Raw genomic sequence first — 14,115 nt, 5'->3', positions numbered from 1 at the left:
TGTGCCGTTTTGCCAATTTTACGCCATACACACACACACACGCCAGGGGTGGCGCGCACCACACACGCTTCGCTGTATGCACCGGAAAAGACCCGAACTGCATACATATGCAGTCCATACACACACGCAAAGCGCATTTCGCCATCATAACGTCTCGCGCGGTGCATGACACATGACCACCAGCCACAGACACACACACAGACACACACTGTCCCTGTCGGGATGAAGTCCTTTTCCTCCTTCAACTCCACTTCTCCCCCAATGCTATGGTGGAATGCGCGCTTGGCTGGAAAGTGTGATTCCATTTCCACACTTTTCCCACCCTTTTTCCAACACCGCAACACACACACACACACACACAATGATAGTGGGAAAAGTGCCTTCCCATCCCTTTCCACCACACCCCACCGGGCGCGTGTGGTTCGGTTCGGGATCGGGTTTTTAGTGTTCGCGTTTCCACCAATCAACCACCTTCTCTCTTCCACGCCGGCCACAGCGGAGTTGGTTGTGATCAGCCCTTTAACCCGCCGGCGCAGTGCATAAACCGGGCTAGAGTAGGCAACCGAGCCGCAACCGAGAGAGCTCTGGGTAGTAAACAAAGGGTGGTAGTACACCGCCCCACACAGACACACACACACATAGACGCGACAGTGCCGGTGCACTACTTCCGAAAGCGACTTCTATCTCGCCAGAAGGCGGCCGCCGGATGTTGTTTATTTACCATCGCGACTGTGTTCAATCGATAAAAGGCGTACGGCGGGTGGCGAAAAGGCGTTGTTTTGATAGACGCGCGTCCACATAGACACACACACCCTTCTCCACAGAGAGAAAGCAAACAGGGAAGGATGACGGACTGGGGCTACTTTGATTGGGTTGGCATTATTATATGAGGAAATTTAAATTTAATAAACATGAAGCAAGGGTCAGGAAGGATACGGCGGCACGCGGAATGCGGAAGGATGCAATGATTTTAAAATTAATTCAACGTCCTCTTCACCATTTAAATAAGTGCTAAGCTAATGAGTGCACTACTTCCTTTAATAAATGCATTAGAATACAATAGTTTTCCAACACACACACACACACACAGAACGGTGCAAAAAACGGGCAAAAAGGCATGGCATGTGTGTGTGTGTGCTGTGTGTTCCCATTTCCTTTACCGGTCGAGAGTCCCGGAATTGCCACTGCACAAAAGCTTCGTCCTTCGTCTGCGCAAACGCATTCCTTCTCTTCGGTCACCACCACCCCACACCTTCCCCAACAGTCGCGGTTTGCCGGGAAAGCGCTCCAAACCAGAACGGGAAATATTTGGGATGCATTTGGGATGCAACCGACACGGCTAGTGGTGGGAGCTCGGAATCGGACCTACCCGATGCTGGAATCGATTCCGATTCCGGAGCCGAATCCGGAGCCAATTCCGCAGTTGAATCCGGAATCGGAATAGGTTCCGGAACCAGAATCGGCTCCGGAATCGGAATCAACCTGGGAATCGCTGTTTGTTCCGATGACAGTATCAGAATTGAATTCAGAATTGAAATTAGCTCCAAAATAAGAATCAGTTCTTGCAATGAAATAAGAAGTTTCAGTAGCGAAATCAGTCTGGGAATCTCCATGAGAATGGATCGTTTACTATCAGTAGGTAGCATCGTTGGACCCAAACAACTATTCTTATGGATATGCCGAAACCGACTCCAATTTCGAAGCCGATTCTGATTTTGGAGGCAATTCAGATTCCAGAGCCATTTCCGATTTTGGAGCCGATTCCGATTCTGGAGCCGATTCCGAGATCAAATCCGGAACCAATTCGGGAATCGATTCCGGAGACTGATTCCAAACTGCTATCGAAAACTCCGGAGTTCCAGAAAAATTCGGAGCTAGCCGGAATCGATTCCGACGAAAACTTCATTTTTCCCATCACTAGACACGGCCGACGGAGAACGGAGGGCAGGGAGGAGGACCGAGGAATGTGAAGGGGGCAAACGAGGCGGGCTGCTGGGCCAGACCGTTCCAGACAGGAAGACGAGCGAGAGCATACGAACGCATACACAGTCAGCGGCTATAGAGAAATATATCTGGAGCATTCTATATTGCATGGGGGGAGAGCATTGCATTCGCCCGTCACGTTCTGCCAACCCATTCATTTCCCATCCTATCTCCCGCCGTTTTGAGGTGCATGTCGGGGGAGCAAGTGTGCAGCAGCAGCACGAGAGAGAGAGAGAGAGAGTGCGACAGCGCAAATTGCACATTTCGACGAGTGGCTGAGACTCGAACCAGACAATGGACCGAACCACAGACAGACACACACACACACAGCGCAAAGGATGTGCATTGGCCGGGAACGCATAAAACACCGAGAGACAGAAAGACATAGAGAGAGAGAGAGAGAGAGAGAGAGAGAGAGAGAGAGAGAGAGAGAGAGAGGGGGGGGGGAAGCATTTACACATAATGTACATTTCTCGCCCAAATCCAGCCAGCGGTCTGTGCTTGGCATAGTGTCGGCGGCCACGAGACACTACTCTTCTTCTGGCCCGGAGAAAAGCCAAACCAAACAACAACACAAAGGCAACGGCACCAATGTAAAGGCCGGGCTACATTGATCGTACTCGCAAGCGTAATTTTGATTTTTACTAGCGCATCTGGCGGCCGCTGACCGAAGCATTTTGCCAAACAATTTGGAGCCGCTTCAGAAAATACGTTACTTTTTCATGTTTTTTACTTTAACTGGACTGAAAAAGCTAAGCAATTGATAGATAAATATGTTGTGCAAGTATTTCAGTCGTTTACGCATCAAAAAACGATGAAAAAACAACTTAAATTTGAGATCCGGCACGACCATTCCCTCGATGACCAAAAAAAGCTTCCACCAGTCGCCGCCAGATGCGCTAGTGAAAATCAAAATTACACCACGGAGTACGATCAATGTAGCCCGGCCTTAACAATGTTGTTGTAAAGCAGCATTTAAAGCGTCAAACCGCAACGTAGACTTGTGGTTTGTCCGCGACGCATCATGCTCTCCCCTCGAATTACATTCCTTATCATCCTTTGGTTGAAACGGGGGGAGGGTTTTAGTTTCCGACCGCTAAGTAGCGTTTAATATTCCACTCTAGGGACTTTTCGCTTACGTTCGAATTAAGTCTGAGCAAATAAGGTCCATTCTGTATTTGTCTGTGTGTTTTATTTCACAAATAATACTACAAAACTGACTCCACAACACGCTTTGTACTGTCGAGGTAGTTATAGTCCAATCGTCGTCGTTATACTATTGAAAAAAAAACAGACAGTCCCTATGCTCATTGTGCCTATTTTCTCTTGAAAATATGCTGCTAAATCTGCCAGAGACAACAATTGAGTGGTTTCTATTCATTTTTATGATAATTGATATCATTTTTGTCTGCTTGGGAAACGCCGACTCTCACACCGCTTAGCAGATAAATGTGAGAGGAGTTCAAGCAGCTGTATCTCTGCTCTTTTCTCATGCATCAATTTAATTCCTGCACTACATCATTTCAACTTCCAGTCTTTCTCACACTTCTTACCGTGTGTATATATATATATATGTATGTGGGTGATTCGCAATTACTATACGCTCACACAGTTTACCGTGCGCTGCTGAACACGTTCTTAGTGGTAGACACGTGGGGCTCGATTCAACTTCACAAAAACTATGCATCTTCCGTCCAAACACCTTTTTGGACACATCCTGTGCGCCGCGCGTCCGGCTTGAGCAATATTCACTACTTACTAGCTACCTCCACTTCTTCCCTATACTCTACTCCGTTGGTCAATTACACCATGCTGCACCATCATCACCATGCTGTGCATGCGGTTTGTGAAATGAGTTTCAACCAAAAAACAAAGTATAAAAATTCTTCTCCTAAGGTCAATCAAAATATAGTGGAAGCTAAATTGTACACACAAAAGTTTTGTTACTATAATACCTCTCTCGCTCTTTCTCTCTCTCTCTTTCTGTACCAACATGGGTCGGTATATGCAACACTCCTTGGCGGTCAGTGAATGTGCAGAGCAAATAAGTATTAAATTGAATGTGAATAATTTAAATTATGTAGAAACATACGCACACACACACCCTCCTTCTGTTTTGTTTCTTTTGTCTATGCTTCTTTCTCTTCAGACACAATTAGTGCCCTTCTTCCAGACATCCTGTCGACCCAGAACAGCCGGTCAAACCAAGACGACTCTGGTGGCTCAAGCTGCAGAACCAATAGAGCGCAACCGCTCTCGACACGCTTCATTACATATAATCAGCATAAGTTGCCTTTTGGTCGAGACAATAAGTGTACCGATGAGGGGAATTGCTCACACCAAGCACACGATTTGCTACCTTGCTAAACGTTCTCTTTGTGTCGTCTCTTCCTGTCCTCAAAGTGATCGAGCTTTTCCTATCTTTCTCCACTGTTGAATTTTAGTTCCACCCTCCATCACTCAGAGTGTGTGAGTTTATGTGTGTGTGTGTGTGTTTGCATACTTCTTCTTCTACTCCTTCTTCTTCCGACTCTTCACTCTTCCGCTTCGTCTTCGCTCTCCAGCGCGTTCTGCCCCGAGCCAGGTAGCAATGCATCGGTAGGGCTCGATCCGCCCGCCATCATCAACCCTGCCGGCTGGTCGCCTTCGTAGGCGCTACTACTGCCGGACGGTTCGTTGGTGTCGCCAGCCGTACCATTATCGATTACCACCACCGGCTGGATGGCCGTTGGGAGAAGGGCGCGTGGGTTTGTTTGTTTGTGTTTTTTGGTTCGAGTATGCGTGTTTACGAGGGCAACACACAACAATGCACACCAAAACCATGAGCCCCATCACCAACATGCAGCGCCATAACAACACACGTATGGGGAGGATGGGAGGGTGAAGAAATCATAAAGTGGAGAGAAAAACGAAAAAAGAAAGAGAAAGAAAACATAAGAATAATGCGTTGGACAACGGCGAGTTCAATCTTCAACAAAACATTGGACAGACAGACATACAAACAAACGAACGAAAGGCAACGTGTCGCGTCACGGTTGAATGAGAGCAAACGGGACTGATTGAATCGTGGTCTTTTGTTGTTCACCATATTTGATCGGACACATTCGGCGGGGGTACTACTACACCTACCTTAATGTTATTGTTGTTTTGGCAGCATGTAGCTTTGATACAACTACTCTCGTCCGTCGTCGGACAGTCGAGGGCACAGCAGTCCTGTGTCGCACTGCCATTCAAGCTGTTCGAAAATCCGTCCGAACCTGTCCCCGACAAAAAAAAGGGAAAACAAAACGATGTAAATCATCCTGCAAAACGGCATTGTAAATAGGGAGTTTGCATACCCCCCCGATTGCGAACAAACCCCTTACCCGAATAGCTGTTCAGCGCTTCGATCTCGACAAACTCCGGCTGGATCGTGGTCGAGTGGATGCCTTCATTGTGGAAGAACTCCTTCACCCGCTCGGCGATCTTCATGTACTCGGACAGGTTGCGGCAGCGGATGTGGGCCGACGCGATGATACGGTCGCCGGCGAGCTGCCACACGTGGAACTCGTGCACCGCCAGCACACCGTCCACCTTCTCCAGCAGGCGGCGCTGGATCGCATCGACCTGTATGTGGGTCGGCACGGTCTGCAGCAGAATGAGGGCCGATTCGCGCAGCAGCGGCCACACCGAGTTGAGGATGAGCGCCACCAGCAGCACCGACAGGGCCGGGTCCATGTACAGCTTGTACTTCCAGTCGGTAAACTTAACAATCTGCAAAACATACCAGAGAGCGGGCGTTAGCGGGCTGAAAGTTCGCAAACAAGCAAAAGGCTAGGAGGGTACACTTACCAATGCACTTATGATTACCACCACGCTGCCGAGCGCATCGCTGAGCACGTGCAGGAACGCTCCCCGCATGTTCATCTGCGAGGAGTCGTGCGAGTGTCCGTGGTGGGTAGTCTTTTTCGCCGCCGTACCGTTCTGCAAAAAGGAAGCATAAAAATAAGGGCTGTTAATAAAACAGGGCTGCTGCTTGCGCTGTTTGAATGATCCATCAAACCCGTGGGTGATGCAACGCGCCCCACTACTTGAAATGGACGGGAAATGTAACACATTGTGATTGCAATATGCCCACAAAGTACGACACATTTCCGCTTTTGATATATTACGATGCTATTATGTAGTTTGGAGGGGATTATCGATTGAATTGAATATTGCAAGATTGATTGATTGTTTGGCTACAATGGTATCGCCCACACATACCAAAGAGTACGTCCTCTTAAGCTCTACTTCTATATATAGAAATAATAACTAGGCAGATTACTGGAGTGATCTCTAAATTTTGTATCGAAAGACTATTAGCTTCTGCCATTAAATCTAATTTCCTTTTTTTAACCGACTATAAAAAGAACCTCCTAACCTCCTTCTCTGACGCTCATACAATCTGTTGGAATGTAAGGGTTATGAAACGGTCATTTTGAATTGTTTGCGGTTGTTTTGTCAGTTGGGAATTAAAAGTTAAATGTATTTTCTGGCAGCACTGCCGATCGACAATTTGTGATTAAGTATGTGTGCGAATAAAGCGGCACTAGCGCATGAAACTCGATACGAGCCGGACGTGTTCTTTACTTTCTTCCTTTGGCGATCGAAGACGACACAACAAAACACAACGTAGGGCGTAGAGGCGTCAAGGGGGAAAGGAACCAACAAACCATGTTCCAGAACGCAACATTGGTGCCGTGACCAGGATGGTCTAATACTTGCGGTTTGGTTTGAATGGTTAAAGTGAAGAACTTGTGATTTCTTTTGGCAAAAATCGCGTAACGCGTGTGAAATCTGAAAGTTCCGTATCGAGCGTTGGTGGATTTCTGAATAAGAAAAAATCGCGAAAGCGTGAGAAATCATTGTGCTAGTGGGTGTTCTTTGCGTGTGTATGCATTTTGTGTCGCGTATTAGAAATGTCGGTTAGTGAAGATTTTGCCGGTTTCTCTGACGCGTCGGGTTCGAACAATACAATGCAATACACACAAGCAGAAGATCTGGATATGATTATCCTAAAGCGCGAGCGCGACCGAGTCGTGCAATCGTTGACAAGAATCGACACGTTTTTGGCGCAGTACAAAGAGAGTGATTTCCCAGAATTGACGCCTCGTCTCGATCTATTGAACGAGCGTTGGAGGGAGTTTAAGGCTTTGGCTCGAAATATTGGCGCAAAAGATTACAGTGAAGATAACGATGTGCTTTATGGTGAGATCGAAGACAAAGTCATGCTGTTGAAAGGAAAATTTTTGGGAAAGCTGCGGGCTGGAGCGGAGATACCGAGTGTGAAACAGGAACGCGTGTGCGATGATTATAATAGTGTTCGTTTGCCTCAGTTGACGCTTCCTCAATTTTCCGGAAAATATGACGAATGGCTCCCGTATCACGACATGTTTGTTGTTACTGTTCATGAGAACGAGAAATTGTCGCAGGTTGAAAAGATGCTTTATTTGAAGGGTTCTCTGAAAGGTGAAGCGCTGAAGGTGGTGGATACTTTGCAAGCCTGCAATTCGAATTATGATGTGGCTTGGGATGCTTTGAAGAAGCGATATTCTAACGAATATATTTTGAAAAAGCGTCATGTTAACGCGATGCTACAATGGCCACGGATGAAAGTCATGAACACGGTGGGTATTCATGGGCTTATCGATTGTTTCGAAAGGAACTTAAAAATTCTAAAGCAGTTAGGTGAAGTGACCGAACAGTGGGGATGTTTGATTATTCAGATAATCATTTCAAAGTTGGACGAAAGCACCCAACAAAAGTGGGAAAGGCACGTTGAAGAAAGTGATCAAAAAACGGTGACGGATTTGTTAAACTTTTTGCGCACACAGACGCGCATAATGGACGCGTTTGCAGTGGATAGGCCAATGGCGGCGGGCAAATCTACAAGTGAACGTCGTGTTGCGTCTAATGTGGCTGCAGAAGCAAAGTGCGCAAAATGTGATGGATCGCACATGGTGGAAAATTGTGACTCGTTTCGGAGTTTAACGTTGCCGCGTCGTCGTGAAGTGGTTGAAGCTAAGAAGCTTTGCCTTAATTGTTTGAGGCAAGGGCATTTTCAAGCCAAGTGTTGGTCACGTGCACGATGCAATATTTGCAATCGTAAACATCATTCCCTTCTACACGGTGAAAATGTAAGTGAAACGATCGGTCCGTCGGTTCGTGAAGAACTTCCATCTACCAGTGGCACGCAAAATGTGGTGGTGAACGCGTCATCGAACAGAGAGTGCACTTCTGTGTTATTATCAACGGCGATAGTGAGTGTGCGTGCGTGTGGTAACAAATGGTTGTCAGCAAGAGCATTGATTGATAGTGGGTCTCAGGTGAACCTGATGACAAAGGGCTTGGCTGCGCGGCTTAAGTTACCGCAGTATGAAAGTAAAACGGCATTATCGGGAGTTGGACATTCGAAAGTGGACATAACGACGTCGGTAACGACTGTCATACGTTCCAAAAGTTGTAACTATCAAGAACGTATGCAGTTTCTAGTGTTGCCGAGAATTTCTAGCTACAGGCCGGTAACTGGAAATCAAATTAGCAGGCAGAATCTCCCGATGAATTTTGTGCTCGCGGATCCTAATTTCGATAGTGATGCTGAAGTGGATTTATTGTTGGGCTCCGAATTTTACGCGACTTTTTTGAAACCGGACAACCGTGGTAAAATTAGGCTCGAGCTACCAGCGCTCCCAACATTTATTAGCACTGTTTTTGGATGGGTTGCAACTGGGAAAGTTCCGCTGGCTTCTGAAGGTAGCAATTATGTTACTTGTGGCACGTGTACTAGGTTGGACGATTTAATTGAGCGTTTTTGGATTATTGAAGAAATACGTGAGCCGCTTCAACATAGTCAGGAGGAAAGGGATTGCGAAGCACATTTTGTGCAAACTCATCAGCGGGATAGTGAAGGGAGATATATAGTGAAGCTGCCATTTAAGTGTGACTTACAGAACCAATTGGGACCGTCCAGTGCGATAGCGAGAAAACGGTTCTTGCAGTTAGAACGACGTTTCAATCGGGACCCATGGTTGAAACAAAAGTATACGGCGGTTATCAACGACTACATCGACAAAGGGATTTTAGTCAAGGTGGCTGCGAACCCTGATTCTGAGGAAGCTCATGGTCATTATTTCTTACCGCATCATCCGGTAATCAAGGCGTCCAGTACCAGTACAAAGGTACGACCTGTGTTTGATGGATCGGCCTCTACCGACGGTGGTAAGTCTCTTAATGATTTGTTAATGACTGGTCCTGTGATTCAGGAGAACTTGTTGGCGTTGTTGCTGAAATTTCGGATGAGGAGCGTGGCATTAGTGGCAGATATAAAACAGATGTATCTGCAAGTCAAGGTGCATCCCGACGACACTCGTTTTCAACGTGTATTATGGCGAGGCTCATCTGTTGAGTCCATCGAAGTCTACGAGTTGCAGCGGGTCACATTTGGACTTGCCCCGTCTTCCTTTCTGGCCATTCGAGTACTGCAGCAATTGGCAATTGATGAAGGGGAAAACTTTCCCTTGGCGAGACAGGCGTTGTTAGAGGACTTCTATGTCGATGACTACATTGGTGGTGCCTCTAGCGAAGAAGAAGCAGTTAGGTTGCAAGCTGAGCTGACGCTATTGTTGAGAAAGGGCGGATTTCATCTAACTAAATGGAATTCTAACAAACCAGATGTTTTATCTAGCGTTTCAGCGGAAGACAGAGCAACATCCTACGTTAAAATGTTTGAAGTTCCAGAGGAGCCAATAAAAACTCTAGGTATCGCGTGGCTACCAGAATCGGACCAACTGTACATAGACTCGAACATTCAGATGAACAACGAGAGCTGGTCCCGTAGAAAGGTTTACTCTTTGGTAGCACGTATATACGACCCTTTGGGGCTGGTGGCTCCTGTGACATCTTGGGCCAAGATAAATATGCAATCGTTGTGGTTGGCAACTGATGACTGGGATGAAGAAATACCGGCTGTCATGCAAGAACGATGGTATGCTTTTCAATCACAACTCGGGTTGCTGAAGGAGGTTAAGTTTTCGCGCCATGCTGTTGTGCATAATCCTGTTGCTGTTCAACTACATTGCTTTTCGGATGCATCTGAAGCGGCTTATGGGGCATGCGTGTATGTTAGAACGATTGGTAGCAGCGGGGAAGTGGTAGTTGAGTTGCTTGCTGCAAAGTCTCGTCCTGCGCCGCTGAAAAGAGTCAGTTTGGCCCGGTTAGAACTTTGTGGAGCATTACTGGCAGCAAGGTTGCAGAAAGTGGTACGCCAAGCGTTGAGAATTCCAGACGTGGAAACCTTTATGTGGACTGATGCGACAATCGTGTTGCATTGGATTCGAGCACCATCCCATTCTTGGGCTACGTACGTAGCGAATAGGGTATCCGAAATTCAGGAATTGACGCATGGCTACAAATGGATGCATGTGAAGGGCGTTGACAATCCTGCCGATATTGTATCGCGTGGAGCTATGCCGAACGAGCTGTTAGCATCGAAGCTGTGGTTCCATGGTCCCGGGTGGTTACAACTATCAGAGGAAGAATGGAAGAAGAATGCCAGCGGTGTGTTGGCAATTCCCGAAGAGGAGTTATTGGAACGAAGGAAGAGCTCATTGGTGGCCGCAGTAAGTAGCGAGAGCGATGATTGGTGTGATAGGTTTTCCAACTATGACAAATTACTGCGGATCACTGCGTATTGTATGAGATTTATTCGTTGTTGCCAACGAAAGCTGGATCCTAAACACAAAGGTGTTTTGTTGGTGAGCGAGCTAGCAGAGGCGAAAATTCGACTGGTGAAAAGAGAACAACGGATATACTTTGCGGCTGAGATCAAGGAGTTGTCTGCTGGACAAACGGTACGTCCCAAATCATCACTGAAGACATTAGGAGCTTTTTTGGACGGTGATGGTTTGCTCCGAGTTGGTGGCCGCTTGCATCGCGCTAAAGCCATGCAAGTTTGTAGCAGATTTCCGTTGGCGCTACCCAAGAAGTCACGATTTACTAGGCTAATGGCAGAATATTATCATCGATTGGCACTTCATGGTGGGCCAACTGCAACATTGAGCGCACTCAGGAGAGAATTTTGGCCAATTCAAGGACGATCTTTGGTCAATAGTGTTTGCAGAGGCTGTCTGGTATGCTTCAGGATGAATCCCGCGTTAGTTCAACAACCACCAGGACAGCTACCCGTGTCGCGTGCTATGCCAGCTCGACCATTTTCGATCGTAGGGGTTGATTTCTGTGGACCCATTTACTTGAAGCCGGTGCATCGCCGAGCGGCAGCTGAAAAAGCATATATTTCAATCTTTGTGTGTTTTTCAGTAAAAGCTGTTCACATCGAGCTTGTGGAGTCTCTATCAACTCATGCATTTCTAGCGGCGTTTCGTCGGTTTGTGGCAAGACGGGGTTTGCCCAGCGAGGTCTATTCCGATAACGGTCTCAACTTCCAAGGAGCGAGTAAGGTGATCGATGACTTCTACACGTTGATGAACAGCGATTCGGCGGTGGAGGATATATCGAGATATGCTGTTGGCGCTGGCGTTAAGTGGCACTTCATCCCACCCCATGCACCGAACTTTGGCGGCCTTTGGGAGGCAGCGGTAAAAGCGGCAAAACGCGTCCTACTGAAGGTTGTTGGTGATCGGCAGCTGGCGTTTGGGGAGATGTCGACGGTACTGGCACAAGTGGAAGCTCAACTCAACAGCAGACCGCTTACACCGTTGTCGGAGGATCCGGAAGAACTTGATGTATTGACGCCGGGGCATTTTCTAATCGGGGCTCCGATGAACGCTCTACCGGAGCCTGACGTGGGTGATGTACCAATCAATAGATTGAAGCGGTATGAGGAATTGCGTAGAGTGGTACAGAATCATTGGGCGCGTTGGCGTAGGGAATATTTTAGCGAACTACATAACGAACATCAACGCGGCAAGGCAGTAGTAGAGTTAAAGGTATGACAAATGGTCCTGTTGAAAGAGGATGGGAAGACTCCTCACCATTGGCCAATGGGACGGATTGCTGAGGTATTTCCTGGCCCAGATGGCGTAGTGAGAGTCGTTAGTATCAGGACTAGGAACGGCTTGTATAAGAGGCCAGCGAATAGGATTAGTCTTCTTCCGTTTGAGAGAGTGAATTAGATATCATAAAGTCAGGCATTTTGTGAAGTAATGGAAAGAGGTAAATTTAGTAAATTTAGGTGGCCGCTATGTTGGAATGTAAGGGTTATGAAACGGTCATTTTGAATTGTTTGCGGTTGTTTTGTCAGTTGGGAATTAAAAGTTAAATGTATTTTCTGGCAGCACTGCCGATCGACAATTTGTGATTAAGTATGTGTGCGAATAAAGCGGCACTAGCGCATGAAACTCGATACGAGCCGGACGTGTTCTTTACTTTCTTCCTTTGGCGATCGAAGACGACACAACAAAACACAACGTAGGGCGTAGAGGCGTCAAGGGGGAAAGGAACCAACAAACCATGTTCCAGAACGCAACACAATCTATTGCAACTGTATCGATCCACTATCGATCGGCCGAACGAACTGAGAGCGATTAACTACTGCCAGCCCGCCCACCCAGTCCCCCTCTCCTACTGGCGCTATGCTCTTCTTTACCTGCTGATACATGAATGATTTGTTTTCATTGTCGTCCGTGTTGCCCAGGTTGCCATGCGAACCGCCGCTTATCTGCTTTGCCTGCGAGAGTCCACCACCGTGCGAATGTCCAATGTGGCCTCCTCCACCGTGCTCTGAGAGGGGGAAAGAGTAAAAAAAAAAAGCCGCCGTTATCTGAGACTGACACATTGGCGCGCGGGCTGTTGCGTTCAAAACACTCACTGTGCAATAGGCAAAGGCCGAGCAGATTCACCAACAGGCCGATCACACCGACCGCAATTAGCAGCTCCGGCTCGTGGATGTGCTCCACCTCGATGAATCTACGGGGAAGGGGTCAGAAGAGAAAGGGAGAGACGATACATATTGAGTACAAGTTGCTTCGTTTCCCAAATCATCGCTTTCCCCCAGAACAACTCTTACCGTTTGCACGCCTCGATGGTAATACTGAAGCAAAGGGCCACTAGAAATACTGCGTTCACCAGCGCACCGAGCACTTCCGCCCGCGCCCAACCGAACGTGTTTTTGGACCATTTCTTTGGCGACATCTGTGTAATGACAAAAGGACAAAAATGGAAACGATGAAATTCTACCGCGGTTCAGTGCAAACACTGGCACTGACACTTGCCTTAATCGACAGGAAGGAAATCACTAGCGCCGCTATGTCACCGAGCATGTGAAAACTGTCGGCCACCAGGGCCATCGAGTTGGTCAGATAGCCGACGACGATTTCGACGAAGAAGAAAAACACCGTCAGCGTCATCACCGTCAGCAGGCGGCATTTTTTCCCACTGAATTTGGCCATTGCTGTGTGGTTGTGTTGTGTTTGTGGTGCTGTCTGCGGCGTTCGTGTACCACGCTGCTTTTCGTACTCCCTAATTTCGTCACTACAAATGAATTTTCCCTGCGGGATCAGCGCCTCACCACTGTTGTTTGTGTTTGTGGCAACTCCAGCGGGAAGAAGGGTGCAGAGCAAGTCTAGTATGGGTGGTGTGTGAATTAGAATGAATGTCGGGATGTTCAGTGTATGATCGCCGTTAGAATGCGGCGTCGTCAAGTGCTGTTACACGATCATTGCATCAGATTCGGATGATTCACACACACACGCAGCTCCTGCGGAGAAAAGTCGAGGGGAAAATTAAACGAAACACTAGTTAGTATTATTAGCATTCAATTGCTGTCGCGCATCGACGCATGCGGAAGCGATCGCTTCACTCAATCAAAACACCAATCACACCGTTTACACTGTTTACACTTTTGCAGTGCCGTCTCATAAAGAACCGTTTCCGGCGGCGGCTTGTTCCAGGCACGGCGATGAAAGAACATTCCAGAACTTCTTTATGAAATACACATTTTTCCTGTGTCCTCAATCGTGCAGTTTTCCCGGTCAATAACCGCTAGTAGAAAAGGGGACACAAACGGCTGGGTCCAATTCCAAGCTGTAACAAACAAACAGGTCTAATTGCTCGTGTTGTACCGGGGGTCGAGACGAGGCAAACACGACCATGTGT

The 14,115-nt window shown here is 47.4% G+C and overlaps 1 protein-coding gene across 6 annotated transcripts in view; it reads right to left on the bottom strand.

The window, feature by feature from the left end:
• LOC1276586 (proton-coupled zinc antiporter SLC30A1) overlaps positions 1–14,115 on the bottom strand; it is a 31,306-nt gene that overhangs the window by 8,528 nt on the left and 8,663 nt on the right. For 3 of the 6 annotated variants that reach the window (XM_061663304.1, XM_061663305.1, XM_315949.5), the window contains exons 2-9: positions 13,233–13,717; positions 13,028–13,152; positions 12,830–12,927; positions 12,608–12,741; positions 5,815–5,946; positions 5,349–5,736; positions 5,113–5,240; positions 3,150–4,700 (exon numbers count right to left, since the gene is read on the bottom strand). In XM_061663304.1, coding sequence (XP_061519288.1) covers positions 4,518–4,700; positions 5,113–5,240; positions 5,349–5,736; positions 5,815–5,946; positions 12,608–12,741; positions 12,830–12,927; positions 13,028–13,152; positions 13,233–13,409 — 1,365 coding nt within the window. In that variant the 5' untranslated portion in view covers positions 13,410–13,717 and the 3' untranslated portion in view covers positions 3,150–4,517. Of the gene's footprint in view, positions 1–3,149; positions 4,701–5,112; positions 5,241–5,348; positions 5,737–5,814; positions 5,947–12,607; positions 12,742–12,829; positions 12,928–13,027; positions 13,153–13,232; positions 13,718–14,115 lie in introns of those variants that run through there. The other 3 variants (XM_061663306.1, XM_061663308.1, XM_061663307.1) reach the window with 1 other exon arrangement.

The sequence above is a fragment of the Anopheles gambiae genome, chromosome 2, assembly GCF_943734735.2.
Source record: "Anopheles gambiae chromosome 2, idAnoGambNW_F1_1, whole genome shotgun sequence".
Classification (NCBI taxonomy): Eukaryota; Metazoa; Arthropoda; class Insecta; order Diptera; family Culicidae; genus Anopheles; species Anopheles gambiae.
The sequence above is the reverse complement of the archived record's forward strand: the minus strand, read 5'-3'. Positions and strand labels throughout refer to the sequence as shown.